Raw genomic sequence first — 21173 nt, 5'->3', positions numbered from 1 at the left:
ACCAAGGCCGTTTGCAAAGATTCATTGCAAGCTTGGAATGCATGACATTCATGTTCCAAGCTTGAGGGGGCTGATAGAAGGAAGTTGAGCTCATGATGGTTACCAATACACAGTTAGTTAGGAATTAGCATGATGAACATGTTATTTAAATAGTTTTGGAGTTTGTTAGGAGAATGCCAGCATGGCACTAGTTAGGTAGAGATTAATTTAAGCCTTGTAGATATTTGTAGTCACAAGACACTATATATATAAACCTCCTACATGTAACTAGTTAGAGAAGTGAGATTCATCATTATAGAAACGTGAATACAAGAGAACAATTTCTCTCTGCGTTCATAGCTCTCTGCTTCTTCTCTATGCATGAGTTTTCTCTTTGCAAGCTCCTGAACACAACCTTTTAACAACCCTCAAAACACAAGCCCTAGGTTACTCCCCCACCGCCGCAAGGGTCTCACTCAGCGCCGCTGTGTGTTGTGCTCAGACACCACTGTGTCTTCATCAGGTCGTCTGCGGCTCCGCATTTCTTCCTCCTTCAACAATTGGTGCGTCTTCCTCGAGCTCACGAAGGCAATGGCTTCATTTGTTTTAAAATTTTTGTTCTCTATTCTTCGACCTTTACTCAGAACATTTATTCAATGATTTTTTTAGATTCTACTATAACATTAATTTTTTTTGGATTCTGTTAGTGCTACTAAGATTGAAATTTGAATAATTAATTAGCTCTGATCATGTGCTGTATTATACTGTTTTCTTGTTTTGGATTGAATCATTGAAAAATTAGTTGATTTAGTTTGGTTAATCTTTGTTAAAATTACACTGATTTAGTTCACTGGTTAACCTTGATTTAGTTCTTTGTACTACTGGTGTTTTCCTTTTCAAGTTGGTTGCTGCTTCAATTTGAAGGGATTGTGAATCTTGGTTTAAGCTGTGATTGAAGTTTCCTTTGTTTGGGTGTTATTCACTTTCCTAATAGAGCTTAGCCTCTGATTCTTTGAGCATACATGTTCAAGTTATTGTTTTCAGCAATAGTGATTCTTAGATATTTCTTTTTTTTTGTTGCTTTGTTTTAAATGTTCCTATAGGTATTGTGTTGTTGCTGTGTTTTAAATGTTCCTTTGATTTTTTTTTATTTTTTTTCCGAATGCTTGGTTAGTGCTTTAGTGCTTATTCTTGGTTGATTGGCTTTGCACACCTGCCTATGTTATTGCTGCTCAATTTAAGATATATAACTTATAGCTTGCATATAATGTTTGTATTGATTTGCTGTCCGAGGACTTGCACACCAACTTGAATTCTTGCAATGAAGCTTTCTATGTTCAGGTGTAAGATATGCTTAAAACTGTTTTTGCATATAAAATGAATGTGGTTTGATAATTTCTAATGCATATAACTTATTGTGGGATGAGTCAGAGATTATTTTGAAGCTGTTGGGGAGGAAAGGAGGAGGTTATTCCTGAACTATCGTTCTCAAAAACAAAGCAATTGGAGAGTTGACAGTGCTCATTCAGTGCCTTTTTTTCCTGTTAATCTTGTTAAAATTCGTTTGAAAAAACTATTAATTTTTGTCAATGCAGGTTAATTATTGTGCTGATCTTGTTAAAATTGTTTGAAAATTTTGTCAATCTTAGTTAAATATAGTTAATTTTTTTAATCTTAGTGTGTTTATTTATATTTTATTTATTATTTATTATAAAACGGGTATTCCGGTTGAATTATGATTGAACCGGTTGGACTAATAAACTAATAAATTAGCCACTAGAACGGTTTGATAACTGGTCTGGTTTTCAGAACATTGTCCGTGACTCATCAATTGAATGAGAGATCAAGTAACCAATAACATGACTGGTTCGATTATCAAATTGGTTCTGACCAATATTCTAAAAACTGAACCAAATCTATCGGTCAGACCGATTCAACCACGAACCGGTAACATTAGCAATCCGGTCAAGCATGTAAAACCATCAGTTAAAAACCGGTGAAAAACCGTTGAACCGGATAAGAACCGGCAGGTTGGACCGAACCGGAACCCGCTCGGTTTACACAAAAACGGAAGCTCCTTCGTTTCTTTCTCCCTTTCCCCCCTTTCTTTCTTTCATTCAGAAAGAAATCAAATCACACAACCCCAGCCAAAAGACCCTAGCACTGTAAGCCTACACCACCGCCGCAAGGAGTGGCATACTGCCGCGTCCGTCGCACTCAAAGTTCGCCATCAGTCCGTCTATCTAGCTTCCCTCGTGATCCAAGTCTTCAACCCCTGTTCGCTGTCACCGATCGCGGTTGCTTCCTCAAGCTCGGCGTCCGTCGTCTTTGTCTGCTCAGCCGCGCTTCCGTCGCCGTTTGTTTGCCGTTCAGGTTCGCGTCTTTGTTCAGCTGTCGTCTTCGTTCGCGTTCTTCGCCGTTCACGTTCGCTCGGTTCACTGTTCGCGTTCACTCGCCGTTCACCGTTCGAGTTGGCATTCGTTTTCGTCTGGAAGCCACGTTGCTCTGCTTCAAACACTGCGACCAACCCGCGCGGTCCACCTAGCCGTCGAGCTGCTCTCTTTTCTCGCCGCCGTGAGTTCCCTAAACCCGCCACCAGACAATACACTCACACAACACCAATACTCTGCTTCAAACTCTGCAACTTCTGATTTCTATTACAATAAGTAACTATTTGATTTGGTAGTGGTTTGGATTATTTCATAGACTGAATTAAAGGTACAATAGTTACGTTCTCTTCTCTATCACATTGATATTAAGCTTTGAATTCTCTTATTTTGTTTTAATTTTACCGCACTCAACATGTTTGATGAAATGCTTTAACCATATTTCTGGTTGGTTTTATAATTTCTAGCTTTTAGAAACTTAGTAAGTTGATTGCATGTGAAATTAGAATAATTGGATCTTAGTAATTAGGAAATTTTAGCTGCACAAATAGCATTTTTGCAGAAAACATATTAGCATGATGATTCCACTTGGATTAGTGTTCTTCTGGTAAATTTTAACTGTTATTGTGAATTTGTTAATTTGCTAACTGTTCTTGTGTTGTTGTTCTGTTGTTGTTCTGTTACTTTTAATTTTTTTGTTTTTGTTGTGATTTTCTGTTCTTGATTTAAGCTGTCATTGAAGGTTCTTTGGTTTTGGTATTCTTCACTTTCCTGTAAGCTTAGCTTTTAATTCTTTGAGCATACACAGATCAAATCATTGTTTTCAGCAATGGTGATTTTTAGATTTTTTTTTGGCTTGCTTTGTTTTAAATGTTCCTATTGTTGTTGTGTTTTTGCTGTGATTTAAATGTTCTTTTGATTCTTTTTTTTTTTTTTTCGAATGCCCAGTCAGTACTTGGTTGATTGGTTTTGCTCACTGAATGTATTTGATGATAAATTTTAAATTGATAACTCTATTACTGCTTTACTGTCTGTTTCTGTAGTTAAATTTTATTAAAGTTTCTTGAATTTGCACTGCCTATGTTATTGATTTACTGTTCCTTCATTGCTTTTTTTTTTGTTGTTAATCATTGTGATGAGCTTTGTTAAAATTGGGTTGAAAACTACTAATCTTTCTTCATTTTTCACTGTACTAACTTCTGTTCTTATTAAAAGATTTGCAATTGGTGATCTTTTGATTTATTATATGCTTCATGTTTTCATTGTTCTGTTCTTATGAAGAAAAATTTGCAATTAATGATTGTACGATTCATGTTTTGATTGTTTTGTTATATAAACAAAATTCTGTTTTCATTGTTTGGTTGCACTGTCCCTGTTCTTGATCTCCGCCGACTTGCTACCCCTCCTCCGTGTTGGATTCTTTTTGTTTCAGGCTTTGTTGTGTTTTTGTTTCAGCCTCTGTTGTGTTGTGTGTTTGTTTTGGGCACTGTTGTGTGTTTATTGTGCAACACTTTTCATTTTTTGTCTTACTTTTTGACTTAGCTACATTAAGACAATATTCTCTATCTTTAACTTGTGCATTGTAATTCAATCCAGCTATTTTTAATGGAAGTTTAATCAACAATTTTGCAGCAAGTTATTGCATATTTTGATGATTAATTACATTTAGTTGGTGATATTTTACGTAGGGTTTTAAATTTGAAAGATATTTAGGATGTTTATTTATAATTTATTTATTATTTTATTATGGAACGGTTTTGCCGGTTGAATCACGGTTAGACCGGTTGGACCAGTAAACCAATGAACCAGTGACTAAAACGGTTTGATGACCGGTCCGGTTTTCAGAACCTTGGTTCTGACAACTATGCCTCTGCCATCTTATTCTTTTTTGTGTTTATCCACTACCGCACCCCATTCTCTATTCACTTACCTAGCAATTCCCACTACTCCCAAAGTCCCTCCCTCTCCCCATTTGAGCCTCTCTCAAATATCAGAACGGCGGCCACTTCTTTCTCTAGTGTTACTCCTATATCTTCACTGCGGCTTTTCTTATGTGTTCTCTCTCCATCGTCACTGTTGCTATGTAATGTCTCTCCAGCGAGGCTGCAACCTTTTAGCTATCTGCTCTATGTAATGTCTTTTCTGATTAATTGATTATTGATGACTTGATCTATTAACAAGATGAATTAGTTCAATCTTTTAAATTTCTTTGTTCAGTGATCTATTTTATCCGATTAGTTCTGGTTTTGCCACTTTAAGATATGAAAATAAAGTGAGTGATTAAAATGATTAAATTCAAAGCTAGCTCTCAACTCTTTGTGCTTTGTTCTGCCCAACTAGAATCTTAATTTGCCTGACTGTGAATAAACCTTGTTATTATGAATGAACTAATTAACATTCTGGAGCTTTAATTTGTTTCTGTTTTGCTTGTTATTTGAATGTAACAAATGGAAGGACGATTGGACGAAGGCTTATCATATGAAGAAAATTGTCAAGTCTTATGGGTGTGGCTCGGTTTTCACCTGGTATAGCTGTGGCACAAACACAATGAGATTTATTGATGATCTTTTTTATCTTATGGTTTTCTTTTTCTCTTCTGTTGATATATTTTTCTGTTTGTGATTCTTTCTGTAATTCTATTTCTGTTGATCATATTTATTATATGGTTTTCAATTTCTATAAATTGATTTTGTAATTTTGTTTTAGTGATTCATCTGGAATTATGGATGATTACTTAAGGGATCTTGTCGATCCAAGACCTATGGTGGAGATTTCCTGATCTTACTGACATAATTGAGGAATCCTTCCAGCCGGTTGCATCTGACTTTTATAATTGATGCAGAAGTTAAAAAATAAGAAAATAATATATAAAAAATTCTACAATAAGTTACTACATATTTGTTCTTGTTAGTTAAGCTCCTGTTAATCCTAATTTCGTGGCTGTTGTTCCTTTCAGATTGTTGGTATTGAAAACAAAAAAATAGATATAGGATTATGTCTTTCTTGGAGCTATCTTCATGTGGTAGAGGAAGCAAAGATACTCTAGTTACTACAGAGAGCATAAAGGTTGTAATTTACTTGCTTAAGAGAAACTGAAAAGCGTATATGCTTAACGCTATGAAGCCTAAAGTTAAAATTTAACTTACCAAGCATAACTATTTGAAAAATTAAAGAATTAGAGGATGTGTTCTGTGATGAGAAACCAGGGTATTTTGAATATGCAAAGGAAATAACAGTGAGTGCTCAATTTAAGAATACTAGCTTCTATGAACCCTTCAATTGTATATTGAAGCAGATGAGGCTTGCTCAAGTTTGCGTGGTATTCTTTTTATAAATTTTGGCAGCAAATTCTGCATAGATTTTGTTCTCTTAGTTAATGTCGCTGCTTTTACTCCCTCCCGTCCTTTTCTTGTCCTTTTTCAGTCTTTCCTCTTCATGCTATCTTGTGTTTTTGTTAGTACAGTAGAATCTAAGTTTCGCCATTATTATGTCTGTAGGAAGTGCAAGTGGATCCTCTATAATGCTAGAACTTCAAATTAAGCACTTTGCAAAAGGTATAAGCTTTGCTAATTACAGTCCCATACACAATCTACACGATCTATGCATTTCTGTTGATTTTGTGATAAAATGGTTAGTTTTGGAGTTGATTTGATATGGATTCCCATTTTATATATGTGGAATTTAGCCTTCATAACTAAAGCTATTCTTAAAGCTGTAACTTTTTAGCCACTATCAAGGGGCATCCAAATCAGAAATATCATCAAAATCCTGTTTAACTTATTCATCACAGTCATTCTTGAGTTACTGTACATTGTGATAGACCTTCAACTGCTTTCTATGTTAATGTAGTATTCCAGTATATGGCATAGAAAATTAAACTCGTTGCCTAATTAATCTCAGTCCACATCATTGCCTGTTTTGACTTATTGCTTTACTTACAAATTGGATGATTGTGTTATTGTATATTGTGTGTCGCAACTTATTAAGAATGAAAAAATGTTAGGTCTAGGGGTAAATTTATGTACTCATTACTCAAGGTGTTAGGAACAAAAGATTTTCTTTACCAATTTCTTTTTTTTCTTTTACTAAAATGGCAAATCTTGTACCTTGCAGGGGTTCAAAATACAAAGCTAAATACACTTACTCCTCTCAGGTATATGCTAAAGGCAACATTTAGTGGAGCTGGTCATCTATGGCATTTCGATTTCTACCGCTTCTAGTGCAGTGTGCCAAATTGAGGCACCCTTTTTCCTCCAAGCTTGGTTCCATTTCCACATCCCTCCACCATCTTCCAGATTCTTTCTTCTCGGAAGAACTGTTCCCTGATCAACAAAAAACCATTTCCAATCTCGACGAACACCTCGTTCTTCAGCAAATATCGGATCTCTTACCCATAGTCAAATGTGCATCACAGAACACTATCTTGAAAGACCATGAATCCAAATCCGCAAGGGAACCCGTTGATGGGTTTTTGTCACCGGAGGAGAAATTGCGTGGTGTTTTTCTTCAGAAGCTGAATGGTAAGGCTGCAACTGAACAAGCTTTATCCAATGTTGGTGTTGATGTGAATATTGATGTTCTCGGTAGGGTGGTGAACTCTGGGAACTTGGGTGGTGAAGCCATGGTTGCATTTTTTAACTGGGCAATTAAACAGCCAATGTTACCTAAGGACATTGGTAGTTACCGTGTGATTGTTAAGGCACTAGGAAGAAGGAAGTTTTTCAAGTTCATGATGGAGGTATTAGATGACATGAAGGTTAATGGCTTAGAAGCTGATTTGTTACTGTTATCTATTGTTATTGATAGTTTCGTCAGGGCTGGTCATGTGTCTAAAGCAATTCAAGTGTTTAGTAACTTGGATGATCTCGGGTTGAGACGCAATGCAGATGCCTTGATTATACTCTTGTCGTGCCTTTGCCAACGGTCTCATATGAGTGCTGCAAGTTCTGTGTTTAATTCAATGAAAGGGAAAGTATCTTTTGATGTTACTACGTACAATGTTGTTGCTGGTGGTTGGTCTAAGTTGGGTATTGTGAATGAGATTGAGAGGATTATGAAGGAAATGGAAGTAGATGGATTTCATCCTGATTGTAGGACTTTCAGTTTCCTTATTGAGGGTTTAGGCAGAGCTGGCCGAATTGATGAGGCTGTTGAGGTTTTCGATAAAATGCAGGCGAAAAATTGTCCACCTAATACTGAGACTTATAATGCAATGATTTTTAATTTTGTGTCGGTTAGAGATTTTGATGAGTCTATGAAATATTATAAAGCATTGTTGAGTAATAATTGTGAGCCTAGTCTTGATACATACACAAGAATTATTACTGGCTTTTTGAGAGCTCGGAAGGTTGCTGATGCACTCCAGATGTTTGATGAAATGCTAAGGCAAGGAGTTGTTCCTTCTACTGGGATGGTAACCTCCTTCATCAAGCATTTATGCAAGTATGGTCCACCATATGCTGCATTAGTTATTTACAAGAAGGCGAGAAAATTAGGATGTATGATATCAATGAATGCTTATAAGATATTGCTTATGCGCCTAATGAAGTTTGCGAAATGTGGAATGTTACTAAATATCTGGCAGGAGATGCAAGAATGTGGGTATAATTCCGATATTGAAGTTTATGAGTGCATCATCACTGGACTTTGCAACATAGGGCAGCTTGAAAATGCGGTTCTTGTTATGGAGGAGTCTTTGCAGAAAGGGTTCTGTCCAAGTAGGCTTGTATATAGTAAATTAAGTAACAGGTTGCTTGCTTCAAATAAAACAGAGATCGCATACAAGCTGTTTCTGAAGATAAAGCATGCTCGTTCCCTTAAAAGTGCAAGGAGCTTTTGGCGTTCTAATGGTTGGCACTTCTGAACAGGCATGCCAATCAACATCTCCTGCAGTAGAGCCTCTTGTTTGATTTTAACACTAGTAAATAACTATAGCCAAGAAAAACATTGCTATACCAGTACATACCAAGAAATAGATCACATCTCAAAATATTACTAGTTTGCAGGTATTGTAATTATTTATTGTCGTGCTATTTGTGGTGTAGACAGTATTGCCAGAGTTTTATTTAGCTAGATGGTGTAGACAAGTTGATGTTGTTCCAACTAAGGATTTATAAGTCATGAAGTAGTAGTCAATTTAAAGTACTTGTATACAAAGTAGCAAATATTATTAGAATAATGTTTTCCAAGTCACATTATGAGTTTTATCTATGGTATACGAAGAGTTGTGCTTTTTGGAGTGGAAAACATCTTTAATCTATATGATACACAGTGAAAAACTGTTATTCTAGCCGAATCCTTGACTAAATAAAGTTGAGATGTTTCCCAAGCTGTTTTACCTGTGTTTTTGTTTGTTTGACTATGTATATGTGTTGTTGCAAGATGACTTCCCTCGGTGGTACTAACTGGTGACTGGCCAAAAATATGGTTAAGGTAATCCCCTCTCTATTCTTTTGCATAGTAAGTGTAATCTTCAATGGGAGAACATGTTTGAACTCTAAACAACTAGGTTCCCTTTTAAGTTGCCAATTTTTCTCATTCTTGTGGTGATTGTATTCGGGTGATTATTTGAACTACTGATTTTAAAGTGTACAAAAGTTGATTGTTTGAATATCAATATGTCTTCCAGTAAAGGTATTGTAGTATCATTTTGCAATACACACGATAATTTAGTTGTCATATCATTTCTTCTTTTCCAATTGGCTTGTGTAATTTTCTAGTAAGTTGTGCTAAAGATGTGCACTTTAGATCTAAGGATAAAGCTATTTGTACCACCAAATTTCTCACCCATGTTTTTATACCTTACTTGAGGAGGTGTAGGTGGCATGGGTTGAAGTGCATGCACATTTCTTCATATGCTTATGCATAGATTTAGTTCATAATCCGTCTGGATTGATCGAATGGTTTTCTGATGTGGCAAGATTTGAGTCGACTTTATTTTTTCTGTAGTCAGAGTTAGATGGACTAATTGAAAATTTTAAATCACAGCAAGGTGATTAAACTTTGTTCTAATTTTGAAGTCAACTAATTATAATTCTTTTTATTTTGCTATATTTCACATTACATTAAGCAACCAAGCATTGCTTATCAGTTATCACTACATGATTCAAGAACTGTGCAAGTAACACAGTGATAACACCTTAGTTTACTTTTATGTTCTCAGACTAGAAATATAATATAATGCATCACATATAATTCACCATTCTCATGCATTTGACACATTGCTACTCTAAACTGTGTAGAATTGCATTTCACTTTCAAGTACTGGAATAATGTTAGTTTTTCCCAGAACTTGATTGGACTGAAAGGTTAATGTATTCATCAATTTTGGGTACTCCATATTTTTTGAGAATCTCCACTAAATGGTACTGTTTATTGGGTATGCTTGTATGTTAAACTTTGAAGATAACTAGCAAATTATAATTTGCAAGTACAATGTTATTTATAGTGTATTCAGCTTTATTGTTAAATGTTCGATTCTCGCCTTGAGCATAGAAGTCTGATAACACAGGGCTAGCTGTCTCATCCATTGATTTGCTTACAAGTCAGAGAGGGATTAATCACCATGTTCGATGGTAGAGACCAGGGACTAAAGAGACGAGCAAGCTCGTACAAACGGAATTATATGCAGATTGATGTGAAGTTTGTAGGTAATTAGCTCTTGACATTTATGAAGTAAGCAGCAGTACAAGTAAACCGCTGTTGTTCAAGTGCATTTTTGTGTGTTCAAGGTGTCTGATGCTTTAATTGATATCACCACCTATATATGTTGTAAATATTATTAACACATTGATCTGTTATGACTTTTCAATTGTATACCTCTGAGTTGTCACAAATAGGAATCAAGTGAAATTTTTGAAGTGTGATGCTGTGAGCAATGTTACATGGCCAATGCAATTTATTGTTCTCGTCTAGTAGTTAACCATTAATATTTAAAAGTGAGGCTAAAAGCATTGAGTTGGGTTGTTGGACACTTTGGACTAAAGAAATTGGATTACTGGCTAAAAATACCGATCAATATTTCTCTCCATCTATTACTTTCTTAGTATGTGTTCATTTTAATTAAGATAAGTATTTGTAAATAGAATGCATTACCTCACTCTAGATGACAATCACTATATCGGATCGAAATTACACTTGAGGATAATTAATTTCTTTCAACAATAAGAAAAATGATATATAAATAATTGATTTTAAGAATAATAGATAGATAATATATCAAATTTCTTTTCGTCCGTGTGATTGGGCCATGTAAAGGAGGCGGATGCTGAACTTGTAATCGGTGGTGATGTAACAAATCAATGGTGGAGATACCTGCAATATTAATGCATAGGTTGTGTAGATCTTGTATGAGATTGTACTTGGTCATGCCAGTATAATATTAATACAATAGATTCACGTAGCACACAAGTCACACTAATTTGTGAGTTTGAGTGGATTTCTATATGTCTGGCATACTCTTCTCTTGTCTCTTTAGTAAGTATCAACTCGGCTTTGAACTCGAACTTGCTATGTGGAGAGTTGTTCAAGGGAGTTGGTCAAGTAAGTTGTTTAAATACATTTTTTGTTTATACTTGTAATTATGGATTGAATATGAAGTACCACGCTTAACTTTTGTTACTATTAGTCGTACATTTTCTCAATAAGTAAGAGTTAAGAGTTAAGACCCACATATGTACTCGAAATCACTCTGCACATTCTTAGTTGCAAGGCAATATGTGAGGCCCACAACACCTCTTACTTACCTAAACGGTTTCATTTCATCACAAAATTACTCTTATCTCTTCTGCGTCGTGTCTAAGTCAATTGCACACTGCCAACAAAACAAAAGCAAATAATACTACAAAAACAAAATTCAATTTATCATGTGACTAATATGCTGTTCCATTATCTTCACATTCATGTTCATATTCTTACTCACGGTCCCTGACTATTTTCCTTTTCTACATTTTCCTAAATATTTCCTTTTATTCATTCTTTTTAAATTTAATAATTACGAGAGAGAGAGAGAGAGAGAGAGAGAGAGAGAGAGAGATTAAGGGCATGTTTGGGAAATTTGGAATGGAGGAAGTTCCAGGAGCGTTTGGCACAAGCGCCAGCTTCGCTCTCCGTTTGGGGCAAACCGTCTTTTCCTCTGCTTCCCTTCTCTTCATGTGCTTGGACGTTGATTTCTATGCCTACACTGTTTTCTGGTACCCTCTTAACCTTCATTGTTTATTTTCTTTTTTTTTTTCCCATATGATTTTTATGTTCCTTCATTGATCTTCCTCCTTCCCATTTCCCTTTACGATTCTGGGTTTTTGCTTGCTTTATTTGTTAAATCTCGACTCTATTTCATGAGTTTTGTTAGAACAATTTACAACTGATTAGTGCTTCTTGACTTTGAGAGTTGCATGCTTTTGATTTTCATGAATTCAGTCCCTTATGATTTTTATGTTACGCTGTTGGACATTTTTCCTGTCAACTTAACACAATTGTTAGAAGGTAGAAACTCAGATGTAGTCGATTTTATGTGAAGTTAATAACTGAGAGCTATTAGATGATTTGATTGATTTAGTTTTCAGCTATCAACTTCACGTGAAGTCGACTGCAACCTGAGCTTCCACCTTGTTAGAAGTATAAAATCAAGTGTAGTATAAAGATAATGTTTTTAAACATTCTTTAATTAGTGGAAAGAGATAGAATAAGTTTCAATACTTTTATAGATTAATAGTATAATTATTAATTGAAAATGTCAAACATTATGAGAAACATTCCAAAGTGACCGACACTAATAGTTACTCTGCTAAAATATTGTATGTTTTTATCATTATTAGCATAAAGTTTTCTTTTTTTCAAAAATTTATTAAACTTTTAAAATATCTTTAATATTTAAATTAAATAAAAATATCCAAATAAATCACGTTTAACAAAAAATCTTCAAACACAGATCACTACTACATTGGCACTGATATATAATTTTAATCAAAATTAATTTGCAAGAAAACACCTTCATACTAACACTTATTTATAAATGTTAATCCAAACACACAAAATCACTTATCAAATCCAATTTAAAATGAAAACCAATCAAAATGTACTAATTTAGATTAGATAATAATATGGTGAAGAGTATTTTTGAGTGAATAGTAAAAATAATTTTTTTCGTAAGAATAACGAGAAAAAAAATTACACATATTCTTTATTAATACAGTCAGAATCTTCACTATTCACTCAATTTTTTTTTAAAAAAAAATTTTCATTTGAATTTAGTTTGATTCCAACACCGATCAAATCCAATCCATAGCGCACAACATGGTATACTATTATTATAGTGAGAAATTCGACGATTTTAAGCTATGAAGTACGAACACTTTACTGAGTTGCCGTGTTTGTGTGTCGGACACATTTCAGATACGACACTCACCGATACTTGTTCGACATGTGTGTTTGTTGTGTTCAAACCGTGTCTCAATAAAAAATAAAAAATTAATTTTTGGACATATTTAAATACCATCACGTGTCAGTGTGTCCGGTTTTATTTTTAATATATATTCTTATTGATATAATTAAAATAAGACATTAAAAATAATTTAAAAAATTAATTTATATTTTAATATCAATAAAATATTAAAATATCATCGTGATTTATCTAAAAAATACTTTATATTTTATATGTACGCGTGTTCCCGTGTCATGTAAGATTTTAAAATTCGTATGTCGAACTGTGTCGTGTCGCGTTCCGTGTCCGTGTCAGTGCATCATAGATTTTTAGCGAACTTTTTGTAGTGATTCCCACACTCCTTTTGCCTTCCTAGCACGCCAACCACCTTCTCATCTTCGCAATGACTTTCGTTTAAAGACCCTTCATGGCTTCATCGATCTCCCTGGCTCTAATGATAGTGCAAAAGTTGGAAGTGCGCCTTCATTCGAAGATATCATCTCTACAGCGAGCTTTGATAACCCTACAAAATTCATCAGTAGTTGGAGTGTTTTCACGTAGCCGATCTAGATCTGAATTTAGATTTGTTGGCAATGAGGATGAGGTTAAAGCCTAAAGGTGAGAACAACAACGAAACTAGAAATTTATTTAAGGGACCAAACAAAAGCAAAATATTAAATAGTATGTTATATTTTTATTTATATTTTATCTTAGATAAAAGTTAAGGTTCAAAAATATACTTAATGATTTTAGTATTTTAAAATATATTCGATGACAATACCTTATATAGAGGAAAATTAAGGTTGTAAGAATCTAATTGGTCATTGACCGATAGAGTGATTGATTTAATAAGTGGTTAAACCAGTTTAACTAAATATATACTAAAATTATAAAAAAAATTAATATATAATTTTAAATATTTAAATTTAATAATTTTTTTAAGTTAATAAAATTTAAAATTTGACAATTTTACACAATAAATTATCTATAATTTATTATTAAAAGTTCATAAATAATTTTAAATATCAAAGTTTATAATTAAAGAAATCAAAACGCACATAAATGACAAATACAATATGGTCTACCACAAAAAAAAAAAGAATTGAACAAACAAGTTTTCAACTAAATAAAAACACTACTTATCAGAAATCATAATCATCATTACGTGTTCCAATGTCTCCATCATACAGAGGTAATCCACCATCTTCAGAAGTATCACTAAATAAAAGAAGCTATATTTGAGGATTTAATTACAACGCATATCCGCTTTAACTTTCATGTCTCTTCCATCTAATAAAATAAAATAAAAAGTCAATAAAAAGTCAAAATTAATAACATATATCTTTATGGAATGAAACAAATTTTGCTATTTCACTCACTATCAAAATACGAAGGCATAGCATTATCAGTGTATATTAAATTTTCAATGCCTTCAACGTCTCTATTAGTAAATTCAGGATCATCCTCATCTGTCATTACCCAAAAATCTATTGTGTTAATGCTTCGAATGTCAATTGGATCATAACTTTTCTTCTTTCGATGCAACCTAGATTGAAGACGTAGGTTATACGTCACATAAACAATGTCACTTAGCCTTTGATGCTCTAATCGGTTCCTCTTCCTTGAATGGATTTATTAAAAAAGGCTCCAATTCCTCTCACATTCAGACGAAGAATATATTTGATGAAAAAAACGAATTGCCATTTTTTATAAATTATGAGCACTCCTACCATGTTAACTTCCACTATTCACCTACATAGATATAAAACTCAAATATTGTTTAATGTTTATCACTCAATATTTAGTAAACTTTCAAACTAAATTAAACTTGGAAATAAAATAACTTACCAAGTTTGAATCTTTTTGCCGCTCTCTTGCCATTTTTCTTTTCAAAACTTTCTTTACAATTTCAATACAATTGTATCTCTTTTACTGTGACAACCGAGTCATTGCAAAGTGTTTTAACATCAAGCAAAGGAAGTAAAGATATCAAAATATTTGTCTTCTCACAAAACCCTCACAATAAAAAAAATGTTGGATTTAAAAGGTATGCTGTTGCATGGATATCTCGCTTCAAATGCTTATCCCACCGCATTTTTAAGATACTTGTGTAAGGCATGCAAACAGCTTTTTGATTTCTAAACATTGTCTTGATAGCATTTTGGCTCTTTGCATGTCTTTATACACGTATTTCAAAGATAATTTTTCATTACCATCAACAATCCTCAACAACTTAATAAAAGGACTAACAATTTTCACACTGGTAACACAATCTTGCCAAAACTTATTATCTAAGACAATTGAACTAATAATCTTTTTATTTGTACTTTTGGTTAATTTATGAGAAGTGAAAAATTTGTCCACCATCAATGTTTGTAAATATTTCTTGTGATCATATATACTTTTTAAAGTAATAAAAATAGTGGCAAAACATGTGATTCCTGGTCGAACAATTTTTTTTCAACTTTTTCTTTTTTCTAAGCCAAGACAAAAAGATCATATGATTGTAAACAAACATAGTCATTTTTAAAGCACGGAAGCAAGATCATCTATGTGAGGAATACTTGTAATATCTTTTAAAATAAGATTGATGCAATGACAACACAAGGAGACCAAAAAATATTTGAATACTTTTTATGAATGAGTTTTTCAGCAGATACATAATTAGCAGTATTATTAGTAACCACATGTAAAATGTTACTAAGCCCAACCCACTAATAACATTACCAAACAAATTAAACAAGTATCGACAATTTTTTATCATATTAGAAGCATAAAAAGACTTGACAAATAACATTCCAACAGGACAATAAACTAGAAAGTTAATTAAGGTTCGTTGCCTTTGATCAGTCCAACCATCTGCCACCAACGTACTACCGGTGTTTTTCTATGAGCTCCTATAGATTTTAACAAGAAACTAACACTCTTCCTTAAGATTCGCCAAAAAATGAACTATCATTTTATTATATGATGGTCCTTTGAAACTAGGTCCAATTGCAGCAATACCATCCAAGACAGGTTGAAAGTAAAGTAATTGGATTGCATTGAAAAATGTGCATCAACGATCCATTTTGCGAACCCCAACTTAGCCTTGTACAATATTTTTCTACTGGCCAAAACACTTTTCAAGGTTGGTTGAGACCCTAGAGTAGTCATTTTCTTAAAATAACTTTCAATTTGTATAGCAACAATAGCTCTTCTCTTTCTTTTGTCTCCCGTTGTTGTAGGAACAGCAAATTGTACAGAGTTAAGCGATTTCAGATTCTTGTGCTCGTGTTTTCACATTATAAGACTCCTCCTCAAATTTTCTTTTTTCCATCTTATTTTTTATTTTTCACCAAAAGCCTTTTGGATTGATGTTCAATCTCTGCAATGACTTTGTTACATACTTTAATTTGTCCAAAAATTTTCGCAATGTGATATTTCATTTATATATCCCCTCCATTATAAGTATTCAAACAAAAAGATACATGTATATTGCGCCTTGTGAATTTTTCTCATATGTCACAGTAAAATATTATCAAGCTGGGTCAGATTTTCTTCGAGAGGAACCGTTTGAGTTTTTTGGACGACATTGTCTTGTGGTTGTTGACCACTTTGTGGTTGTTCTATCTAAATCACATACAATATACAAATTACAAATTATATACAGCAAAATAAAACTTCATCCATCAAAATCCAAAATTGAACTTATCATTGTTTTTGGAAATTATATCAAAATTCTATTCAGTATTACAGCAATTTAGAATGATTAATTCATATAATTTACAAAATAAAAAAATTAACTGAAAATTGAAATATTCATTGCAGCAATTCATATAATCAATAAAATAAAAAAATTAACTAAAAAATTGAAGAACTCATTGCGGCAATTCATATAATTAACAAAATAAACAAAAATTAATTGAAAAACTGAAGAATTCACTGTGGCAGAGAGAGCAGAGAAGGCCTACAGTCTATGATAGATGCTCGACAGGACAGAGGTAGCCGATGACAGAAGCTTCGAATTGATTTTATGACGGCGAGGACGATAGAAGCTTCAAACTGACCTTCTAACGACGATAACAACAGAAGCTTCGAGTGGCGAGAGTGGCAACTGTTGGTGGTCACAGCTGTCGCCGATAGTGATAGGGATGGTGGAGGCGTTCCTTCTGCTCGTTGGAGGAAATTAGAGTTGGAAGGGAGAGAGAGACGTTCGTGAATTCGTTAGTAATGTTTGGGAATTAGGACTGAGTTAGTAGGTTTTTCTTTTTTTTGGCGTCAAAACGATGCTGTTTCTGAGGCGGATTATAAAATTAGACCTTAAAAAAATTCGTCTAGTTCCTTCAGTTCACCGATTAACCATCGATTTGATCAATTTTTTACAAGACAATTCTAGAAATTAATCAAACCAACCAAATAATCGATTTTTAATTAATCCAATCGAGTCGATCCGTCAGGTTCAATTTTTAGAATTTTGAGAAAAATCAACAATAATTTTATATAAAGTGAATTTTGAACCATTAGTAGAGCCTCATACAAGATAAGAGAGGCAATGACCTCCTCCAACCATCAAGTTTTTTTTTACAAATTAAGTATAAAGTTTAATTTAGTCTTTTTAAAATTTTTATTTTATTCTTTGTTTACTATAATTTTTTTTTTTTAGCCTTTCTCGAAAAAAGTTAATCTACCTCCACCGTTGTTTTGAACCAATTTAATTTTTAATATAATGTTGTTATTTAATTAATAGATTGAGTGGTGAGTGGTGATTAACTATCGATTTGGTGATGGAAGGGGAAGGGTGAGGTGACATTGAGGAGCAAATGATGACTTAGATCTTGATATAACCAAGGAAGATGTGAAAAATATAATTAGGATGATGATAATGATGTGGTTATGAACTTATGATATGGGCAATTTTGAAAGAATACATTGACTAATTTTGACCATAAAAGATAAATAAAAAGGTATATGTATTTTAATGTTAAGAATAAAGTTTTAGGAAAAAAATTAAAAAAATTAAGGGCTAATAGAATTTATTACTTTTTTAACATCATTTTTAGTTATTAGTTTTACTTTTTTTACTTTAACAACATATTTTTAGCTTATATTTTTAAATATTACTAATTAACTGCTGGTCCTTTAATATTTTTAAAAATATTGTATTATTATTTGAGTTAATTATAAATCTTTGGTGAATCACAAAAAAAAATAGTATAAGATAAATAAAAAAAAATTGTATAAAAATTAAGTAAATTTAAAAGAGATTTTTGATTAAAAAATTATATTAAATATATAATTATTCTTGTTACACTTCTTTCTATCGACTTAAATTTTTGAAAAAAATAGTATCATAAAAATTTACGGTATGTGGGTATTAAATTATGTTACTAATGCTCTGCAATTTTGTGGAAGTGTTGGCATGATGATAGAGGTGTTATTCATTCTTTCTGAAGAGTTTATATGTATACCATATTTTATAGTTTATAATAAGAGGTATTAGAACTTAATTAGAAGCATCTTGGTGTTTATGCTATGTAGCTTATCTTGTATGCATGCCTCAATAGGAGGATTTTCATCCTTTTGCTTTTGTTGATGATATTCAACAGCTATTTGGTGACAGTCATGGGGTTGGTAATTCCGTGGAGCATAACATTGCTGGTCGTAGACGCATACTCTGTGTTTATAAAATGTTTACCTCATCAAAGAAGACTCATATTCATGATCCTTTTGGGTGACATGGTACGTGCAAATTATGACAAAAAAAGAAACATCATTGCTGATATTCACTAACTAAAATTTAATTCTTTATTTTTTTTGAGTGGATACTTTCCCGACCCTGACAATTATCTCGAAAGGACAACGAGATCTCAAAAAAAACACCAAACTTGATTTCTGATCTTTTTTTTGAGACTGATTAGTTCCTGTACAAAAAACAACATTGACTTATTTTATCAAGGACTTCGTTATCTTTTGAAATAATTGTCAGGAATTGTTTTGAATTTTTTCTTTTTTTTTTCTATAATGCAATAATGAGAATAGAATATGTGACATACTTCAGGTTTTGTCATATCTCTCGCTAGCGGCAGCGTGTTCGACGGCCGGCGTCACAGATCTCCTGCTGGATGCGGACGGATCCTATTGTCCGCCAAAGTTGTGCAGCAGATATCAGTTGTCTGCTGCCATGGCCTTCTTGTCCTGGTTTCTTTCTTCAGCTTCTTGTCTGTTCAACTTTTGGATTTTTCCGTCTTTGTAGATTATTTTGCTGCCTGTTCATATGTTGTATGCAAATGATAAGTTTATTTTTTCTTTCAAGGGAATAAAGTTGTGATGAATATAGTCAATAATAATGTAATAATTGCTTAATTGCTTTTAGTTCAAGAGAGAAAAAAAAGAAAATTGAAGTCTTTATCGTGGTTCTCAACCTTTTCCTCCTAAGCATCCTTGCACAGCCAATAATAATGTGGCAAAGATGAATTCTAAACTTAAAATTTTAAATCTAAACTCTAAATTACTGTGTTTGGACTTTGGACAGTGTTGTCCATACTTGATTTGATGATATAGTTGCTGAATTTTGGGGTTAGGTTCTCCAAAGAAGTAGTTTTAGTGAAAATGAGGATTTGAGTGTTGAAATTTGAATTGGGGTTTGATGGAATTCGGGTTGATCATTAAGGTTGGCATTAAATTCTGGATTGGAAGCTACTTAAATAAAGATGTCAAAAATATTTTTTTTAAAGATATTTTTTAAAAATTAAAATTTAACATATATAATTAGTTAAACTATGTTATTTTTATTAAAATTAGACCGGATAAATCGATTTAGCCAAAAAATAATAAATTTAATTTTAAATTGGTATAAATTAATATTTTTTATAAAAAATAACTATAACATCTCTGCTATAAAAAAAACTAAAATATTCCTATTATATACATATATATATATATATTAATTTTAAAAATTCTAAATTCTAATCCTACGACGACAGAGAAGAAAAATGCTAGAATTTAGGATTCTCAAAATTAATATATATAATAAGAGTATTTTAGTCATTTTCTACAATAAGAGTATTGTAGTCATTTTTTATAAAAAAAATAATATTAATTTAGACTAATTCAAAATTTGATTCACTTTTTTCGGTCAAATTAATTTGTCTGGTCTAATTTTGACAAAAATAACATGATTTAATGGATTATATGTATTAATAATTAAATTTTTTACGTAATTAAATTTAACTAAATTATGATATATACCTCCTTTAAATTTGAATTTTCTCATATTCAAGTTTTATCTATTTTACTTATATTAGTTAAGAAGGGAGTCTTTATTATATTACAAACTTAAACAAATTAGATAACAAGTAATAAAATTATTAAATTATATTTATACTCGTTAATCATAAAAGCTCATATAAAATATTGTGAAATTGACATCAACCACTTGTTATTTAAAATAAATAATAATTATTTTGTTATGATAAACACAAAGGATATGGATGTCCATGCAAGTGACTCAGTTTTTATGTTACCAATAGAGAATGAAATTAATATGGGTTGAAAACATTCCTCCCATATGCTTATAAATAGGAGGTTAACCTCCGTTGTTAATACAGACAATAATAAACAAATACTCTCTCTTTATGTTATAATCAAATACTCTTCTCTTTATATTTCTTCTACAATTCTTTCTCTTCTTTTATTTTATTAGTATTCTAAATTCTCTTTTCTATTACTCTTTACATATTATATTAATAGCAATATTAATCATCTTTATTATATTGAGATAGTAACAATAAACATATGTGATTCTCTCTCTCTTTATTTTTAATACTTCTTTCTATCTTTGTATATATATACACATTACAACATATAATATTATTATATATATATAAATTATTATTGAGCTAATTATTTTAATACTAGAATCTTCTATTTATACATCTTTATTTTATATATATCTTTTATTTTACAACACGTTATCAGCACGAGACTCTGATCAAATTCCTAGAAAGACTCAGATAACAAATTTTCATTATGTCGAAACTCTCTCATCTTGAATTCAATGCTCTTGATATATCTGGAAACAATTATTTATCATGGATACTAGATGCTGAAATCCATCTTGATTCAATGGATCTTGGAGATACCATTAAGGCTGAAAATAATGCATCCCAGAAGGATAAAGCTAAAGCCATGATTTTCCTTCATCGTCATCTTGACGAAGGATTGAAAAATGAATATCTCACATTAAAAGATCCTGCAGATCTTTGGAAAGACCTTGAAGAAAGGTATAATCATCAGAAAACGGTGATACTTCCTCAAGCCCGATATGAATGGACGCATTTGCGTTTACAAGATTTTAAATCTATAAATGAATATAATTCTGCAATATTTCGAATCACCTCCCGAAT

The 21173-nt window shown here is 32.3% G+C and overlaps 2 protein-coding genes across 18 annotated transcripts; both read left to right on the top strand.

The window, feature by feature from the left end:
- Window positions 1-2091: 2091 nt before the first annotated feature.
- LOC107475232 (putative pentatricopeptide repeat-containing protein At5g43820) lies at window positions 2092-10382 on the top strand. Of its 17 annotated transcripts, XR_008008338.1 has the most exons (7): window positions 2092-2697; window positions 4821-4891; window positions 5323-5432; window positions 5864-5920; window positions 6480-8371; window positions 8748-8798; window positions 9877-10371. XR_008008338.1 is itself a non-coding variant. In XM_021128721.2 (5 exons), exon 5 carries the CDS (start codon window positions 6559-6561, stop codon window positions 8227-8229), a length of 1671 nt encoding a protein of 556 aa, XP_020984380.1. In that variant the 5' UTR covers window positions 2092-2553; window positions 4821-4891; window positions 5323-5432; window positions 5864-5920; window positions 6480-6558; the 3' UTR covers window positions 8230-10382. The 17 variants fall into 17 exon arrangements, 14 of the variants coding, with proteins under 14 accessions (XP_020984380.1, XP_020984317.1, XP_020984418.1 ...); XR_008008337.1 differs by having other exon boundaries at window positions 8748-10381; XR_008008336.1 differs by having other exon boundaries at window positions 6480-8798; window positions 9877-10374.
- A 797-nt stretch (window positions 10383-11179) lies between these two features.
- LOC107489047 (CASP-like protein ARALYDRAFT_485429) lies at window positions 11180-19128 on the top strand. The gene is made up of 3 exons (XM_016109858.3): window positions 11180-11557; window positions 18375-18507; window positions 18827-19128. The coding sequence occupies exons 1-3, from the start codon at window positions 11409-11411 to the stop codon at window positions 19019-19021; spliced, it is 477 nt and encodes a 158-aa protein (XP_015965344.1). The 5' UTR covers window positions 11180-11408; the 3' UTR covers window positions 19022-19128.
- Window positions 19129-21173: the final 2045 nt, after the last annotated feature.

Source organism: Arachis duranensis, chromosome 1 (assembly GCF_000817695.3).
Source record: "Arachis duranensis cultivar V14167 chromosome 1, aradu.V14167.gnm2.J7QH, whole genome shotgun sequence".
Lineage (NCBI taxonomy): Eukaryota > Viridiplantae > Streptophyta > Magnoliopsida > Fabales > Fabaceae > Arachis > Arachis duranensis.
The sequence above is the reverse complement of the archived record's forward strand: the minus strand, read 5'-3'. Positions and strand labels throughout refer to the sequence as shown.